At 51.2% G+C, this 14277-nt stretch overlaps 3 protein-coding genes across 3 annotated transcripts; all 3 read left to right on the top strand.

Moving 5' to 3' along the window:
* Nucleotides 1–6061: 6061 nt before the first annotated feature.
* Nucleotides 6062–7040, top strand: T310_5788 (BTB/POZ domain protein; the record flags this gene model as incomplete). Its single annotated transcript, XM_013471334.1, has 2 exons — nucleotides 6062–6320; nucleotides 6388–7040. The coding sequence occupies 2 exons, from the start codon at nucleotides 6062–6064 to the stop codon at nucleotides 7038–7040; spliced, it is 912 nt and encodes a 303-aa protein (XP_013326788.1).
* A 1730-nt stretch (nucleotides 7041–8770) lies between these two features.
* On the top strand, nucleotides 8771–11068 carry T310_5787 (ABC ATPase; the record flags this gene model as incomplete). Its single annotated transcript, XM_013471333.1, has 6 exons — nucleotides 8771–8990; nucleotides 9046–9238; nucleotides 9288–9387; nucleotides 9461–10533; nucleotides 10565–10917; nucleotides 11031–11068. 6 exons carry the CDS (start codon nucleotides 8771–8773, stop codon nucleotides 11066–11068), a joined length of 1977 nt encoding a protein of 658 aa, XP_013326787.1.
* Nucleotides 11069–11460: 392 nt separating this feature from the next.
* T310_5786 (Molybdopterin cofactor biosynthetic protein) lies at nucleotides 11461–14072 on the top strand (the record flags this gene model as incomplete). Its single annotated transcript, XM_013471332.1, has 2 exons — nucleotides 11461–12799; nucleotides 13015–14072. 2 exons carry the CDS (start codon nucleotides 11461–11463, stop codon nucleotides 14070–14072), a joined length of 2397 nt encoding a protein of 798 aa, XP_013326786.1.
* Between the last annotated feature and the right edge of the window lie 205 nt (nucleotides 14073–14277).

The raw sequence follows: 14277 nt of genomic DNA, 5'->3' as shown, positions 1-14277 counted from the left end.
CCGGATCGGGCGGTTTTGTCCGGCAGCGAGGGGCCGGCGAGTCGGCGACAAAACAGGCCCAGCCAAGGGTCAACCCTGGAACAGAGCAGGCCCGATCGATGCTTGTCCTCGCGGTGGATGAGGATGAGTGGAGAGACGCAGCTTAACCTATGGGCTAACGGCCGCTAGCAGCCCTCTAGGCTCCAAGAATAGCAGAGGATTGCGCGTCCCCCCCCCGGCCGACTGAGCCACGGCGCTCGTCGCTGATGGGCTGCTCAGCCGAGTACGAGCGACCAGCCACAGCATCCAAGGCAGCAGCATAAGAGAGGCGTGCGGACACATGGCACGATTCTGCTGCTTCTGCCGAACTGCGTTGAGACGATTCCACACAGACGCCCGTCAAGCCACTGCCTCACCGTCTCGACTCCTGCCAGGCTCCGGAGAAAGGATCCATCGGATTCCATCCAAGCTTGGGGTCTAAACTGGATCAGGTAAGCGCCACGGAGTAGACTCCTGATCAGCAGCCCCGTTCGAGGATTATGCAGGCATTGTTCTTAGTATTATTACCTCCATCTTAGACGACTCTATTGTCAGATCTACTCTGTATCTTCACGCTGCAGAGTATAACCCATGCTTGTTGGGAGAGCAGAATACCTCCACAGAATGATATTCAATCTCTTGACCCTTACCAAGTGATCGTAAATCTTGAAGGCTTTGATGTTCTATTTTATGTCGGATTTATTCGATTTATGCCTCGGATTCGGCGCTGCCTGCCCCATTGGGTTAGCGACCCAGCAGACCAAACCCAAAACGGGCGATGTTCAGGGCTTCGGGCCGGCATGCGAGAACCGTCTCACGTCTGTTTCAAAGATCACCAGGATTCACGCTGATCGTATCACTCCACAGCTTTGGCAAGATCCTCAAAAGATCGATACAAACCCTACAAAGGACACCATAACTAGTTAAATGCATGGATTTACGGACAGACTATAATTTGGTTCGCTATTTAACCTACCGCACCTGCAGTGTCTACTCCGTAGTTATTAGTCAATTGCCTTATAATTCTTCTTATTATTACTATTGGGGGAACCTCTGGGCAATGGCCCATGGTTGAGTCTCGACTCCTGGCCACACAGGGGCTTCTCCACAAACCGCTCCCTGGATTCACAAGGCTTGTCGAGTCTTGACTCGTCCGCCAACCTGCGTTCCAGACTGAAATTTCAGACTCTCTTGGCAGCGACGGAAGAATGTTTTTCAGTCCAGTCCCCATCCGTGACCAATAATAGAGAAGATACCAAAAAGAACCTTATTCGCAGCCCTCCGCCACGACTGCACACGACTCCTGCGTACCAAATAGCCAATTGGGATTCCATTTGCTGGTCCTCTAACAGGTACTTGTTTTTATCATCATTATTTTACGGGTTCTAGACTCGTGATCTTATATCTTGCTTATTAAGAAGCTGGATCGATCTCTATCCCTCTTTGCGGGAGAATAAACACAATCGCGGGGCGCTCAGCCACTCCTCTAACGTGGCGAGCATTCCATCGATCGTGAAGAATTCTTGACTGACTAGTCCTGTTTTGGGGTGGGTTACGAACGCCCTCTGCGCCTGGATAGACGTTTTATCCATAATTTTGGAGATGGAAGGCTATTGGCAATAAGGTTTTGCTGAATTGTTTGACTTTCGAGTAGCCTGTCGCCTCCAAGGAAAGGATCCGCTAGGTTAGGTACACAGCTGTATACTCCTTTTCTCATGTGCTTACTTTCCTGCCTAGGGCCTGCAGCCTTTGTCCTTCTGCCCAGCTCGCCTGAACTGCGGAGCCCTTCCCATCGGACGACAGCGGGAATCCTCGCCGTGTGCCATAAATATCAGTCTTAACGGCGAGGCGCAGCCCAGTGGCTCGTTACTTAACCTACTCAATCCAGGTAATTGCATGCTGTCCGATCTCTGGTAGGGATGTTGAGGGAGGACATGCCAACCCAGCCAACATCATGACTGTGACCTGGCAGTATAACCTCTTCAGAGAAAGGCACAGACGGTATTATTCATCGCATTGTCTGAGATTTTCATTCTGACTCTTTCTTCTGTTCGGGCCGAGACTAGACCGAAGTCGTCGTTCCCCTGGAATACAGTCCTGCCAGCACACCATCCATAATCCCCACAGCCAAAGTTTCAATCAATCGATCACTAACAACAGATCAACATACCGGATCTCATGCATAGCCATTCATCTTTTCAAAGGAAGCTCAACGATGGAGAGCGTGGAGTCCAACAACCGCCGAAAAAAATGGGCATGGCCGCTGCAATGACCAACTAGTATGCAGCTAGAGGGCAGGGCTGACGAAGCTTCCACCCGCCTCGTCTGGGATCTACCCAATGGATGCCACACGTCCGACGCTTCATCCCGTTTGGGCGTCCCTCGTTTACTAGTGACAGCGATCCCGTACAAGGATTTTTCTATTTATTGGCTCTCGACGAGTATACAGGACCACAGAAATGGGCCTGGCTTCAGCAGAAGATCCCGATCCAGGGGTACTCCGTGCATCAGGTCATGTTTCCCCTGAATCAAGCTTCCACCAGAAGTTTCATGGCTCTGATCGACACGTGTGCCAATGGCTGAGCTGAAAGTGTCGGGAGTATCCCGTTGCTGGCACGAAACCTGTTTCAATTAGATCTCCTATGTCGTGGTCCTCATGGCGAGAAAACAGCAAATCTGAGACATACGGAATAGGACGATAGCACATGCAGCTTCTTCTGACGCGTGTTCGAGGGCTATAGACGAGGAAGATTGATGTCCAGAAGGTAATGGTTGTGATTGTGCAGGTCGAGGATCTGCTACCATGATCGATTGACTGGACAAAGATTGTCTGGTTGAGCATTAGGTTTTGCTCATGCGTAACTATTCCCTTTGCCATCCTGCAAAATGACAGGAAATCGTTCATCATTGTGGTTTCATCACGCACGATTTCTCAGATTCTTTTTCTTCTGCTACCATTGTCTCCAGTCTTGCTAAGTTGGGCGTTATAGCTTATCAAAATGGAATTAAATCCATTTTTTATATAAATTCCATTCCTAGTGTATAAGCTGCAATTAAACAAAGCATATACTCCGTACTAGGATAGATTTGGGTTCCGTAACGTTTCACAGAGACAACAATCCATCCGTATCGTTGTCTTCTTGGATGACTCTTGAGATATATATATATATATATATATATTTATTTATTTATTTCTCACTGCTTTCTCCCTCCTCCCACCTTTATTTTCTTCAGTATAAAGGAATGTGTTAATTAATTCAATTCGTCATGCCAAAATTTTCTAGCTAGTACTTAGTTATATATCTGCCAATTCTTCAGGAAACAACTATTATTGTGACATGGATCTTTTCATTTCAGAAATTTCTTCCTCTTTCTTATCGTCTTTTGTCGTTGATCTACAGAGTAGAAATCAGGTCTACTGTCCTACTGTCGGTTTTCTTTTTGGGTGTTGACAAAACAGGAAGTTGGATGCGAGGGAAATATATACCTATCTCCTTTCTCTCTGCCGGATGCTATCAGGCGGCAACGTTCACACAGTTATCAAACTCTGCGACGATCGACAAAGATGAATTTATTTAAATGTTTTGATTGATACAATAAGGCTAATTGATGACAGCATAATTGGTGTTTTTTTTTTGCTTGGCTACCTGTTCGCAACATGGCGTTGTCTGCACATATCGAGCGATTCTTCACTCATTGAGATCTCCCGGCCTGGCGCAACCTCGATCGATTGAATTCTACATATTCGGATACGCTGAGCTTCACTCGATTGTTCGTTCTATCGTCTCGACTATTCTCACCTCTTTGCAGATATTTCCCTGGTCATTTCTGAATCTGTATGGTTGAGTGAGTCCGTCCCCTCATCCCATACCACTCCCGCTCCCCGTCCATCGCGAATCACGCTGCACGGCCGTACCGTCACTCTCGAACTGCTCTTGCAATCGCATGCTGACGAACTATACCCCCTCGTCAGCGGGAACGAGAATACCTTTTACGAATGTCGAACAATTCCTAGCCTCGTGACCGTCACCGCCAAGGCCCAGTCGGGGGACCCTCTAATCTGGGGGGTTATCGTCCCAAGAAGAAGAGCAGTGGAGACGATAAGAGTGAGGGCAAAGCGGTCAGCTTCGTCTCTCTGCTCCGCATCAGCCCGGAACAGCGCGCCATGGAAGTCGGCAATCTCTTCTTCGCTTCCGCTCTGCAGCGGACCAGCGGACCACCGCTACTACCGAGGGGATTTACCTACTAGGAGTTTAGGACGGTACGTCTTCGGACCTGGGGTACCGCCGGTTTGAGTGGAAATGCAGCAGTCCGAATGAGCCTTCGATACGAGCGGCTCTTCGACTGGTTTTCCTACGAGAGCCTCTTCCGCCAGCACATTATTGTCAAGGGGCGGAATCGCGATACGGCAATTCGACCAGGGAGACAACGGACGAGATTGGAAGTGTTTCGAGCAGTCCAGCAATGAGAGCATTTCTACTCTGTAGACCAGTCCACGGCGAATCAGCTTGTTTCCAGTCCTAGCTAGCAGCTGGGACGGGACAATCCGCAGCTATCCGAGGCTCCGACCTGGCTCCCGCCGATCAGGCGGATCACGGAATACAGGTTTCTCCTGCGAATAGTAACGGTCTTGTCTGTGTCTATACTTGCATTTGACATGCTCAGCTTCTGAGAAGACAACGATGAAACAGATGTCTGCCAAGGCTGCTATTTTTCACCACTCGCCAGCGCCAAGTTGCAACGCTCTTCTGCTCTTTCATGTGACGTGTGATTCCAAAGTGGGGATGTTGACGGTTGTACCGTGGTTGCTGGCTAACGATTTTCCAGTTCCATCCAGGCATTCTCTCGATAACAAATGACATAAGAAGCCCCCACCTCGACTGTGGAGTGTCAACATTGACGTAAGAAAAACAACAACAAATGCCTCATTGTCTCCAGGCACAGGATCATGGACATTTTCTGGACAGAAAACTGCCTGTATTGCATTGCAGTCAGATTGATATGATCCGTGATGCCACAGCTGTGTTGATCTGGCCCCTCGATGACCTTTGACCTGCAGCGCCAAGAGCCGCCATGCTCTCGCATCGACCAGTCAGGATGGCGTGAGATAGAGCTAGATGGCCGAGGTCTTGCTAGCAGGCAGAGGGTCTTCTCGGCAGACAACTCACTGACAGCCCAGTCCCGTCATTTGTCTGGACCAGCATTCAGCTTGCTGCCAGCTCTTGGTCACGACTCTGGGCGCTGGCTTGGCAGTTGACACCTCCGCCGGCCAAGACCCCCATGCCTGGTCGTTCTAATAGCCAAGCCGTAGTTGTCTAGTTAAATAATTATTCATCACTGCTATTGATTCCATGTTTCTCCTGCTCTGTAGGCTGAAGCCCCGCTCTGCACCGCCTCCCCCGCTTGGCTTGGCTTTCTCGTCTCATAGACGCGGTGCTCTGGTCGCGTGGGTGTCTGCTTTCATTAAGGGCATAGTACCAGTATAACTTCAATAACTTCAATCCATCGTCTGTCTTTTTAACACACTTGCAAAGCAGACCGCACTGGTTTGACAGAGCCACGGACGCTGCAAACTGGAACACCTTCTGCTCCCACCGGCTTCCTGCGGGTTGGGCGAGATTCTAGCAGCATCCATAGCCGATTCCTGACGTGATTCTGCGATCCGGGTTCTCTTCATCAGCAATGAGGGCTCTTTCTGCCGGACAACTGCCACCTATCTAGTCCGCCGCCCACGAAGCATCAGCAGAAGCAGTCCTCTCCTCCACGCCAGCTGGAAGCGTTGCTCTCGTCTCTCAGACTCGATCTCGTCCAGAACAGCAGCAGCGCGCCAATCACGGCTCGACGTGCGTCCATCTCCGCTCCGCCCTGCTTCCCTGTGATTGGCGCTCGCAGACTGCCTGCCTCCTTATCAGGTTGTCACGTGTGTGTTACAGCCAGGTGAGTGACTTGCAAACTTCTTCTTCGTTCCGTCCAACACCCATCTTGTTCATTCTTGCTCATGGTTCTCGAAGGCGTTGGGATTGATTGGAAACCGGGGGTGGCCATGTGGGGTCGCTTTCTCGAGTCCGGAGAATACTCCGACTTTGTGATCGTCTGCGGTGGCCGCGAGTTCAATGTCCACCGCATCATCATCTGTCCGCGGTCCAGCTATTTCCGGACCATGTGCAAGGAGAACTTTAAGGAGGGGATCTCGAAGCGGCTGGAATTGGTGGATGAGGATCCGGATGTGTTCCATGCCGTCCTGACGTTTCTCTACACGGGGATCTACGAGACGGACAAGATTGCGGGGTCGGAGGAAGTTGGTGAGTTCAGACCTCTCCTTTTCCTATCGAGCCTTTTTCTATAGAGTAGTGACTTACGGTCTCAAAGAAAGCCCACCAGCAGAGGGCAGCTGTGGTTCCTCCGTGGACTCGGAGAATGACGACGAAGGACGACGCAAGGGCCGACCTGCCACGACGGCGGACATCCTGGCCCACGTGCACATGTACGCGAGCGGAGACAAGTTCGACATTCGCGACTTGAAGGAGGTTGCGTCGAAGATGTTCCGCAACCAGCTGACTCGCACGCCCGTGGAAAATCTGGATATCCCCGAGATCATCCGGACGGTGTACCAGTCCACGCCGTCGAAAGATCCCGGCCTGCGACCGATCCTGATCGACTACTGCGTGCAGAATTTGGACCATCTGCTTGGCCAGAGCGAGATGGCGAACGTGCTGTGTGAATTCGGCGAGTGCACCTGGGAGCTGCTGCGGGCGTACAAGGACGAGGCGGATCTGCGGTCGCGCAAAGCGGTCGAAGACCAGCGCACGGCGGTGCTGGAGATCAAGCGGGCCGAGAGCCAGCAGCTGAAGGAGTCGCTGACCAAGCTGCAGAAGCGTGACACGCACCTGATGGAGATGCTGGTGTCGCACCACAACTGCCGGAACTGCGGCAAGGTGTTTGGCGCGTCGCCGCAGGTGTACGGGCCGATTAGCGATAAGGTGATGCTGCGGTGTAAGGGATGCTACACGAAGCACAGTTAGAGCCTCGCGATTGGAACGGGACGAAACGAAGCATGGTCGTCCCTCTGCTGTTTTTTTTTCGTTTTGTTTTCTCCCTTCTCTTCTCTTCTCCACTTCATCTCATCTCATCACATATCCCCTTCTCTCATTTCTTCAATTCGATTCATGTCATCCAAAATGACGATATGATGATGATGATTGTCGTTTTGTCGTTGGGCAAGGCGTTGGCGAATCAGCGGGCGTTGAGAGGTGTTTCTTTTCTTCTTCACTTTCTTTTGTCTTTAGCCCATCTCCGAGATTGCCTGAGGAGATTTGAAATTGACATATCTACCATAGCGACAGAATTGTCGTCATAGTTATGAATCATGAATAATATACGAACATAATATTTTCTTTTTGATCAGATGGTATCGCCCTTTACATTGTATATCTTCGAAAGGACAGTATGTACAGTACACGACAATCCGTGAATACAAACGAGTACGTATGATGAGAAGAATAAAAACCGAAGAGTAAAGAGTAAAGAGTACTATGATAAAATCCTGCCTCCATCCATCTAGGATGTACCTAGGTACCTACATACATGTAATCAGTCCAGTTAAGTTTCACTAGGGCTTAGGGTTTAGTACTTCTGTTAAGGTTAGGCTATCACCCTGGTCCCTTCCCCCATTCATTCATATGCATATAATCTATGGTCTTTCTTTCTTTCATTCATCTTCTTCAGACACCCTCAATGTATTGAATATTGTATTTATTTTTTTTAATTCCAGGACATTAGCATAGCATGGACGTGCTACTGCATGGTGTCTGTTAGCCTTGTCTTCCTGTCCGCCTGTTTTTCTGAGCGAAGAATGAAAGGAAATGATTCACGATGAGTCATTCTTACTACATACGGAGTATGCAGAATAATACTATTTATCAACCTCCTATCAAATGAATATTAGCTAAAGTCTTTGATTTAATTAGTGGCCTTGTTCGTATAATGTTATTTTTTTTTCAGGGTGGTATATATACTGTAGATGAATTGCTAAGTGATCGATGATAGTTCGCAAAGCAGTATTTATTCGTGCAAAGTCTATTACTGCATACATGTATAATGGTATATGTAGTACACTTTGTCTTCTTTTTTTTTTTTTTGATATTTTTTTGTTTTTTACTTTTTTTTTTTCCCATTTCTGCTCTTGAGATTCTCTATTTTTCTTTCTTCTAGTTTCTCTATTGCTTCTCCTCCAGCCTGTGTATAGTGTATACACATACAGTGCAATAGATACTAAGGGGAAAAAAAACGATGGACCACCACGAACAACCAGCCATCATCGCAACATGCAAGCAGACGCGTTTTCATTTGTTGGATGATAGGCCTTCGAAGGAGGTAATACCTCTATGTTCTTCTACCTATGTACTGTACATACATACATGCATAATGTTATCATATCTGATTGACTGACATTGTCTGATTGTCTGGTTGTGAGTGATAAGGTCGATGTTCAAGGTCTTACTATTGTCGTCGTTTCCAAGTCCAAGGGCGGTAGCAAACCGAAAGCCAAGAACGAAGCAGGTTGCAACGTCGAGCTGATCTCGAACGCTGACCTGCGTCTCAAAGCTGGGGTGCATTATGGACTGGTCGGGAGGAATGGGAGTGGGAAGTCAAGTGCGTTTGACTTCTTATTAAACAGGGGCTTGCTTGATGGTAGATGGATAGATGCTGACCGCTAGTTTTGATACTTGCATTTCCAGCTATCCTGCGCGCTATGGCTGAGAAGCTCATACCGGGAATCTCCTACGCGACGAGGATAGCGATTCTGCAGCAGATAGACTCGTCGTCAAAAATTCAAGATGAGCAGGTCTTGCCAGACACAAATACCTTCCGCGAAGACGAAAATGCCGCTGTCGCTGAGGCTGGCAGGACAGTCCTGCAGCAAGTCCTGGCAAGCGATCATCTCAGGAATGAGGTTCGACGGAAAATCAACAGTAAGTATGGAGCATACTCGTAGGTTCTGCTCCTACATGCTGATGTCTGTTCCAGTTCTGGCCGCAAGTCTGGAAGGCGAAGACCCCCTCGCTCCAGTTCTGGCCGTCAGAAGACTTCGTCACGAGCAGCTTGAGAAACAGCTTTTTCTGGCGCAGAAGAATGCAAACCTCCGCAGTGGGACGCGCGGACTCCACGCGAGAAAGGAGCTGAAGACTGTCGAGGCCAAGGTGGCCGCTTCGCTGGAACGGTATGTTATTCAATTCTCTCTTGATGGATTTCGGCTAAGATTGAAGTAGGTTGAAGCAGAATCGAGCAGACATAGACACGGAATCGATCAGGGTGGAGACGCAGGCTGCCGTTGATCTGTTAGAGGATCTGCAGTCGCAGTATGAGACGGTAGGCCCAGAAACTTCCACGAGTAAGGAGAGACGCTGAGATAGCTCAGATGAAAGCTGTAGACATCGAACAGCAAGCCAGACGGGTGCTGCTCGGACTAGGCTTCAAAGAAGACTCGCTCGACGTGCCGTTTTGTACCCTGTCCGGCGGCTGGAGGATGCGGTGCATGCTGGCCGGCATTCTGATCCAGAACCCCGACATCATGATCCTCGACGAGCCTACCAACTTCCTCGACCTGCTCGGCGTGATCTGGCTCGAGAACTACCTCAAACAGCTGCGCGACTCGTCCGACACAACGCTCGTGCTGGTCTCCCACGACCGCGACTTTGTCAACGCCACCTGCGAAGAGCTCATCATCCTGCGGGACCGGTCCCTCTCGTACTTCCGCGGCAACCTGGCGGCCTACGAGGCAAACTTCGAAGCGCAGAAGCTGTACTGGTCGCGGATGAAGGAGGCGCAGGAGCGACAGATCGCGCACATGGAGGCCACGATCCGGGAGAATATCAAACATGGCAAGAAGACGGGCGACGACGCCAAGCTGCGGATGGCCAAGTCGCGGCAGAAGAAGATCGATGACCGCATGGGCGTGCAGGTCAGCGCGAGAGGGGGACGGTTCAAATTGAATCGGGATCTCGTCGGCTTTTATGAGAAGCGTCGTGCGGAGATCGAGGTCCCCCAGGACGAAAAGGGGGTGACTTTCGCCTTCCCTGACGCGCCTGATCTGCGGTTTCCAGGCCCGCTCATCTCTCTGGAAGGGATCGTGTTTCGATACAGGCGGAATGATACGCCCGTCCTGAGTGGAGTCGACCTGGTGATCCATCTCGGCGATCGGGTGGGCATCATGGGCCTCAATGGCTGCGGCAAGTCGACGCTGCTCCAAATCCTGACGGGGAGCATGGAGCCCTCTCAGGGCAAGACGACTCGACATCCGCGACTGAAGATCGGGTACTACGCGCAAAACGCGGTCGGAGACCTTCAGAGGCAAGGTCACGCCGAACCAGAACTGACAGCGCTGTCGTTGATGATGCGCGAGGTCGGGGGAGCATTGAGCGAAGGAGCGCTGAGAGGACTTCTGAGCTCGCTGGGTCTGGCTGGGAGGACGGCATCAGATGTGCCTGCCTGTCGACTGTCGGGTGGTCAAATTAGGTAAAAAAAAAAGAAAACATTCACCTGGTAGTCGATCTCCTGCTAATGAGTGCTCTCAGGTCCGTCTCGCCCTGGCCAAGATCCTCTGGAATCCACCGCACCTGCTCGTGCTGGACGAGATCACCACGCACCTGGACTTCCACACCGTCACGGCCCTGGCCTCTGCTCTGTCGACCTTCAGCGGCGCCATCCTGATCGTGTCGCACGATCGGTTCTTGGTGCGGTCCGTCATCGAAGGGAAACGAGAGCCTGAAGCCCGCTTAGACGAAGGCTTCGAGGGAGTGGATGAACAGGTTGATGAGAGCCAGCCCCGACGACGGGTTGTCTGTGTTTTGAAAGGAGGGAAGCTAATTGAGCAAGCAGACGGTGTCGAACAGTTTGAGCGTGGGTTGGAGAACAGAGTGCGGAGGATGCTGTCTTGCAATACTTAGCAGGAATGTTTTCGAGATTTATCTAAAGTTTGAGCAACTCTTCGGCTTACTGCTCTGGATCACTAGGCAATGTGCTTCTCTGGTCTGAATGTCTCATGGAATAGATTGCCAATCTCCACGGGCTGCAACTCCGCGGAGATGTCTTTATGAATTGCTTCAGTAATAATATTCCACGATTGGTGGTTCCCCACCACAACACCAAACGGTATGCTTCATCAAGTATTCTGGATCGAATTATCGATTATCTTGTCTGTATTGAATTATCTTCTTTGTATCGAATTATCTTGTCTCTATCGGCGATCTCCGTGTTGATCCGCGCTCCCCTCCACCGTGACGACTTGTGATTGGCTTATCAGCTCTGACTAACAAGATGTGGAGAGGAGCTCCCAGATAAATATCTAAAGCAACTCGTATCTCTCGACCATGCCGCAGTCCCTCTTTTTCTGGCAATCGAGGATCATGTCGTATATTGTTGATTTAGAAACGGTCTGCTACGATGGCCTCGTCCTTCCTGCAGAGGCGCGCAGCATCGCGTCTCGTGTCGCTCGCGGGGGCGGCTCATCCCCGCAGTCCTGGCGAGTTGACCATCTCCATCTCACAGATCCGACGACAGAGCACCAGCACAGCAAGTGCCTATGGCGTTCCAGCAACTGATGTTTCCTCTCCGGTCTATGCCCCCGTCTCTGACTCTCCCCGTTCGTCCCGGCAAGCGGCCCTCAAATCCGCAAAACCCTTCTCCGAATTCCTCACCGACACCTTCCACCGCCAGCATGACTACCTCCGCATCAGCATCGCCGAGCGCTGTAATCTCCGCTGTCTGTACTGCATGCCTGAGGAAGGCGTTCCGCTCTCGCCGCCCGCGCACCTCCTCACGACCCCCGAGATCGTATACCTCTCCGCCCTGTTCGTCTCCCAGGGTGTGACAAAGATCCGGCTGACTGGCGGCGAGCCGACGGTGCGCAAGGATATCATTCCGATGATGCGGGCAATTGGCGATCTCCGGCGCGACGGGCTGCGGGAGCTCTGTATCACGACGAATGGCATCTCTCTGCACCGGAAACTGGACGCGATGGCGGAGGCCGGCCTGACGGGCGTGAACCTCAGCCTGGACACGCTGGACCCGTTCCAGTTCCAGATCATGACCCGGCGGAAAGGGTTCGATGCCGTGATGAAGAGCATCGACCGCATCCTGGAGATGAACAAGCTGGGCGCGGGGATCAAGCTGAAGATCAACTGCGTCGTCATGCGCGGCCTCAACGACCGCGAGATTATCCCCTTTGTCGAGCTGGGCCGGGAGAAACCCATCGACGTGCGCTTCATCGAGTACATGCCGTTTGACGGCAACAAGTGGAGCCAGGGCAAGATGGTCCCGTATCGAGAGATGCTGGCCATCATCCGGGAGAAATACCCGGCCCTGGAGAAAGTGCCCGACCAGAAGAACGACACGAGCAAGACGTATCGGGTTCCCGGGTTTGAGGGCCGTGTCGGATTCATCACGAGCATGACCGACAACTTCTGCGGCACCTGCAACCGGCTGCGCATCACGTCGGATGGGAATCTGAAGGTCTGTCTTCACGGCAACGCGGAGGTGTCTCTGCGCGACCTGATCAGAAAGGAGAACAACGGCCAGCCCATCGACCAGGAGGCGATGGAGTCGCTGAACCTGCTCGAATCCGCGCGCAAGGCGGCTCGAATCCACGACGAGGGTGGGACTGTGGGCGAGCGCGAACGAGAGCTGCTAAACGTGATAGGTCTGGCGGTGAAGCGCAAGAAGGCGAAGCACGCCGGAATGGGCGAGCTGGAGAAGATGAGGAACCGGCCGATGATTCTAATTGGTGGGTAGGCATATATATTATATTACATTATCATGATCATGATTATATTCTGGTCTGGCGTAACGGGTCCTGTCATGGTTGATGACTGCATGTATTTGGCTATTTGCATGGGATGGGTATTATGACATTTTTTATGACATTTATGAATCGATGCATTTTCATGAATGAGAACTGTCCTTTTGATATGATATATGAATATGAAATTGCCTTTTCAGGTTCAAACTCGCTGACAGGCTTACTAGATGAGACGCCGGTCCCTGTCAGCAAGGTCAGCAACGTAAACTCTTTAGCACGAGGCACTCTTCATCGAGCGTCTTCAATCCCAGTCCACATCCTACCTCCAGGGATAGGGATGGGATCTAATGCGCAAATCCGTGCCTACAGTACGAACGTCGGACCAGCGCAGAGCGACCATTCAACCGTCTCTCTCCCTTCAGACTCGCACCGCGATCTCTCTCACCTCACGCCGGAGCAGACAGTGCACATGACCAAGATCGAAGGCAAAGCGATCACGAAACGCCTCGCGACGGCCCAGTGCAGCGTGTACTTCACCAACGACAAGCCATACGAGCTGCTCTCTTCGGGACGCGTTCGCAAGGGCAACGTCTTCGCCGCAGCGCGCATCGCGGGGATCATGGCCGCGAAGAAGACAGCCGATATCATCCCGCTCTGCCATCCCAGCATCGGCATCACGGGTGTCGAAGTCGACGTCCGGCTGCGACCACCAGCACCAGCAGAACCAAAACCAGAGCGAAAGCGAGCAAAACAGCGATCCAGATTTGGGTCCGTGCAGATCAAGGCCACCGTGACCTGCATCGGGCGGACAGGCGTCGAGATGGAAGCCATGACGGCAGTGATGGGTGCGGCGCTGACGGTCTACGACATGTGCAAGGCCGTCGATAAGGGGATGGTCATTGGGAATGCGCGGGTGATTGAGAAGATGGGCGGGAAGAGCGGGCATTGGGTTTATGGACGGCGGAAACATGACAATAACGATAACAATGACGAAAACAGAAACATGCTGGGAAACAAGTACGAGAGGCAGCCTGCTGAAGATAGCCAGGACAACCAGGACAGCCAAGGGAAAAAGGAGATGCAGGTAGTAGGTAATGACCTGGAGAATTCTGCTGTTGCAACGCAGCAGCAGCAGCAGCAGCAGAACCAGCAGGAAAATGAGAAGCAGCAGCAGGAAGGCAAAGGCAAAGAAAGCACACAAACAAAAACAAATAATACGGGCCTAACCCCGTCGTGGGATACCAAGTGGGATTCGTGAGTGAAATCAGGGGTATTCCTTCTGTCTGATTGTATAATAGAAATTACGATAAGCACGCAATAGATATTTATAGTTTTGTCCTTTAAGGAATAGAGGTTCCTGCACTTTGACTGTTTGTTTCTCTGTCTATAAAAGCATTTCTTTCATTTCATTGTCTGCTGTTGTTTTCAATGTTATATTACTACCATCACCACCATCATTAATT

This window comes from Rasamsonia emersonii (assembly GCF_000968595.1).
Source record: "Rasamsonia emersonii CBS 393.64 chromosome Unknown ctg1118621760327, whole genome shotgun sequence".
In the NCBI taxonomy this organism is placed as follows: Eukaryota; Fungi; Ascomycota; class Eurotiomycetes; order Eurotiales; family Trichocomaceae; genus Rasamsonia; species Rasamsonia emersonii.
This window is presented reverse-complemented; position numbering and strand designations above follow the sequence as displayed.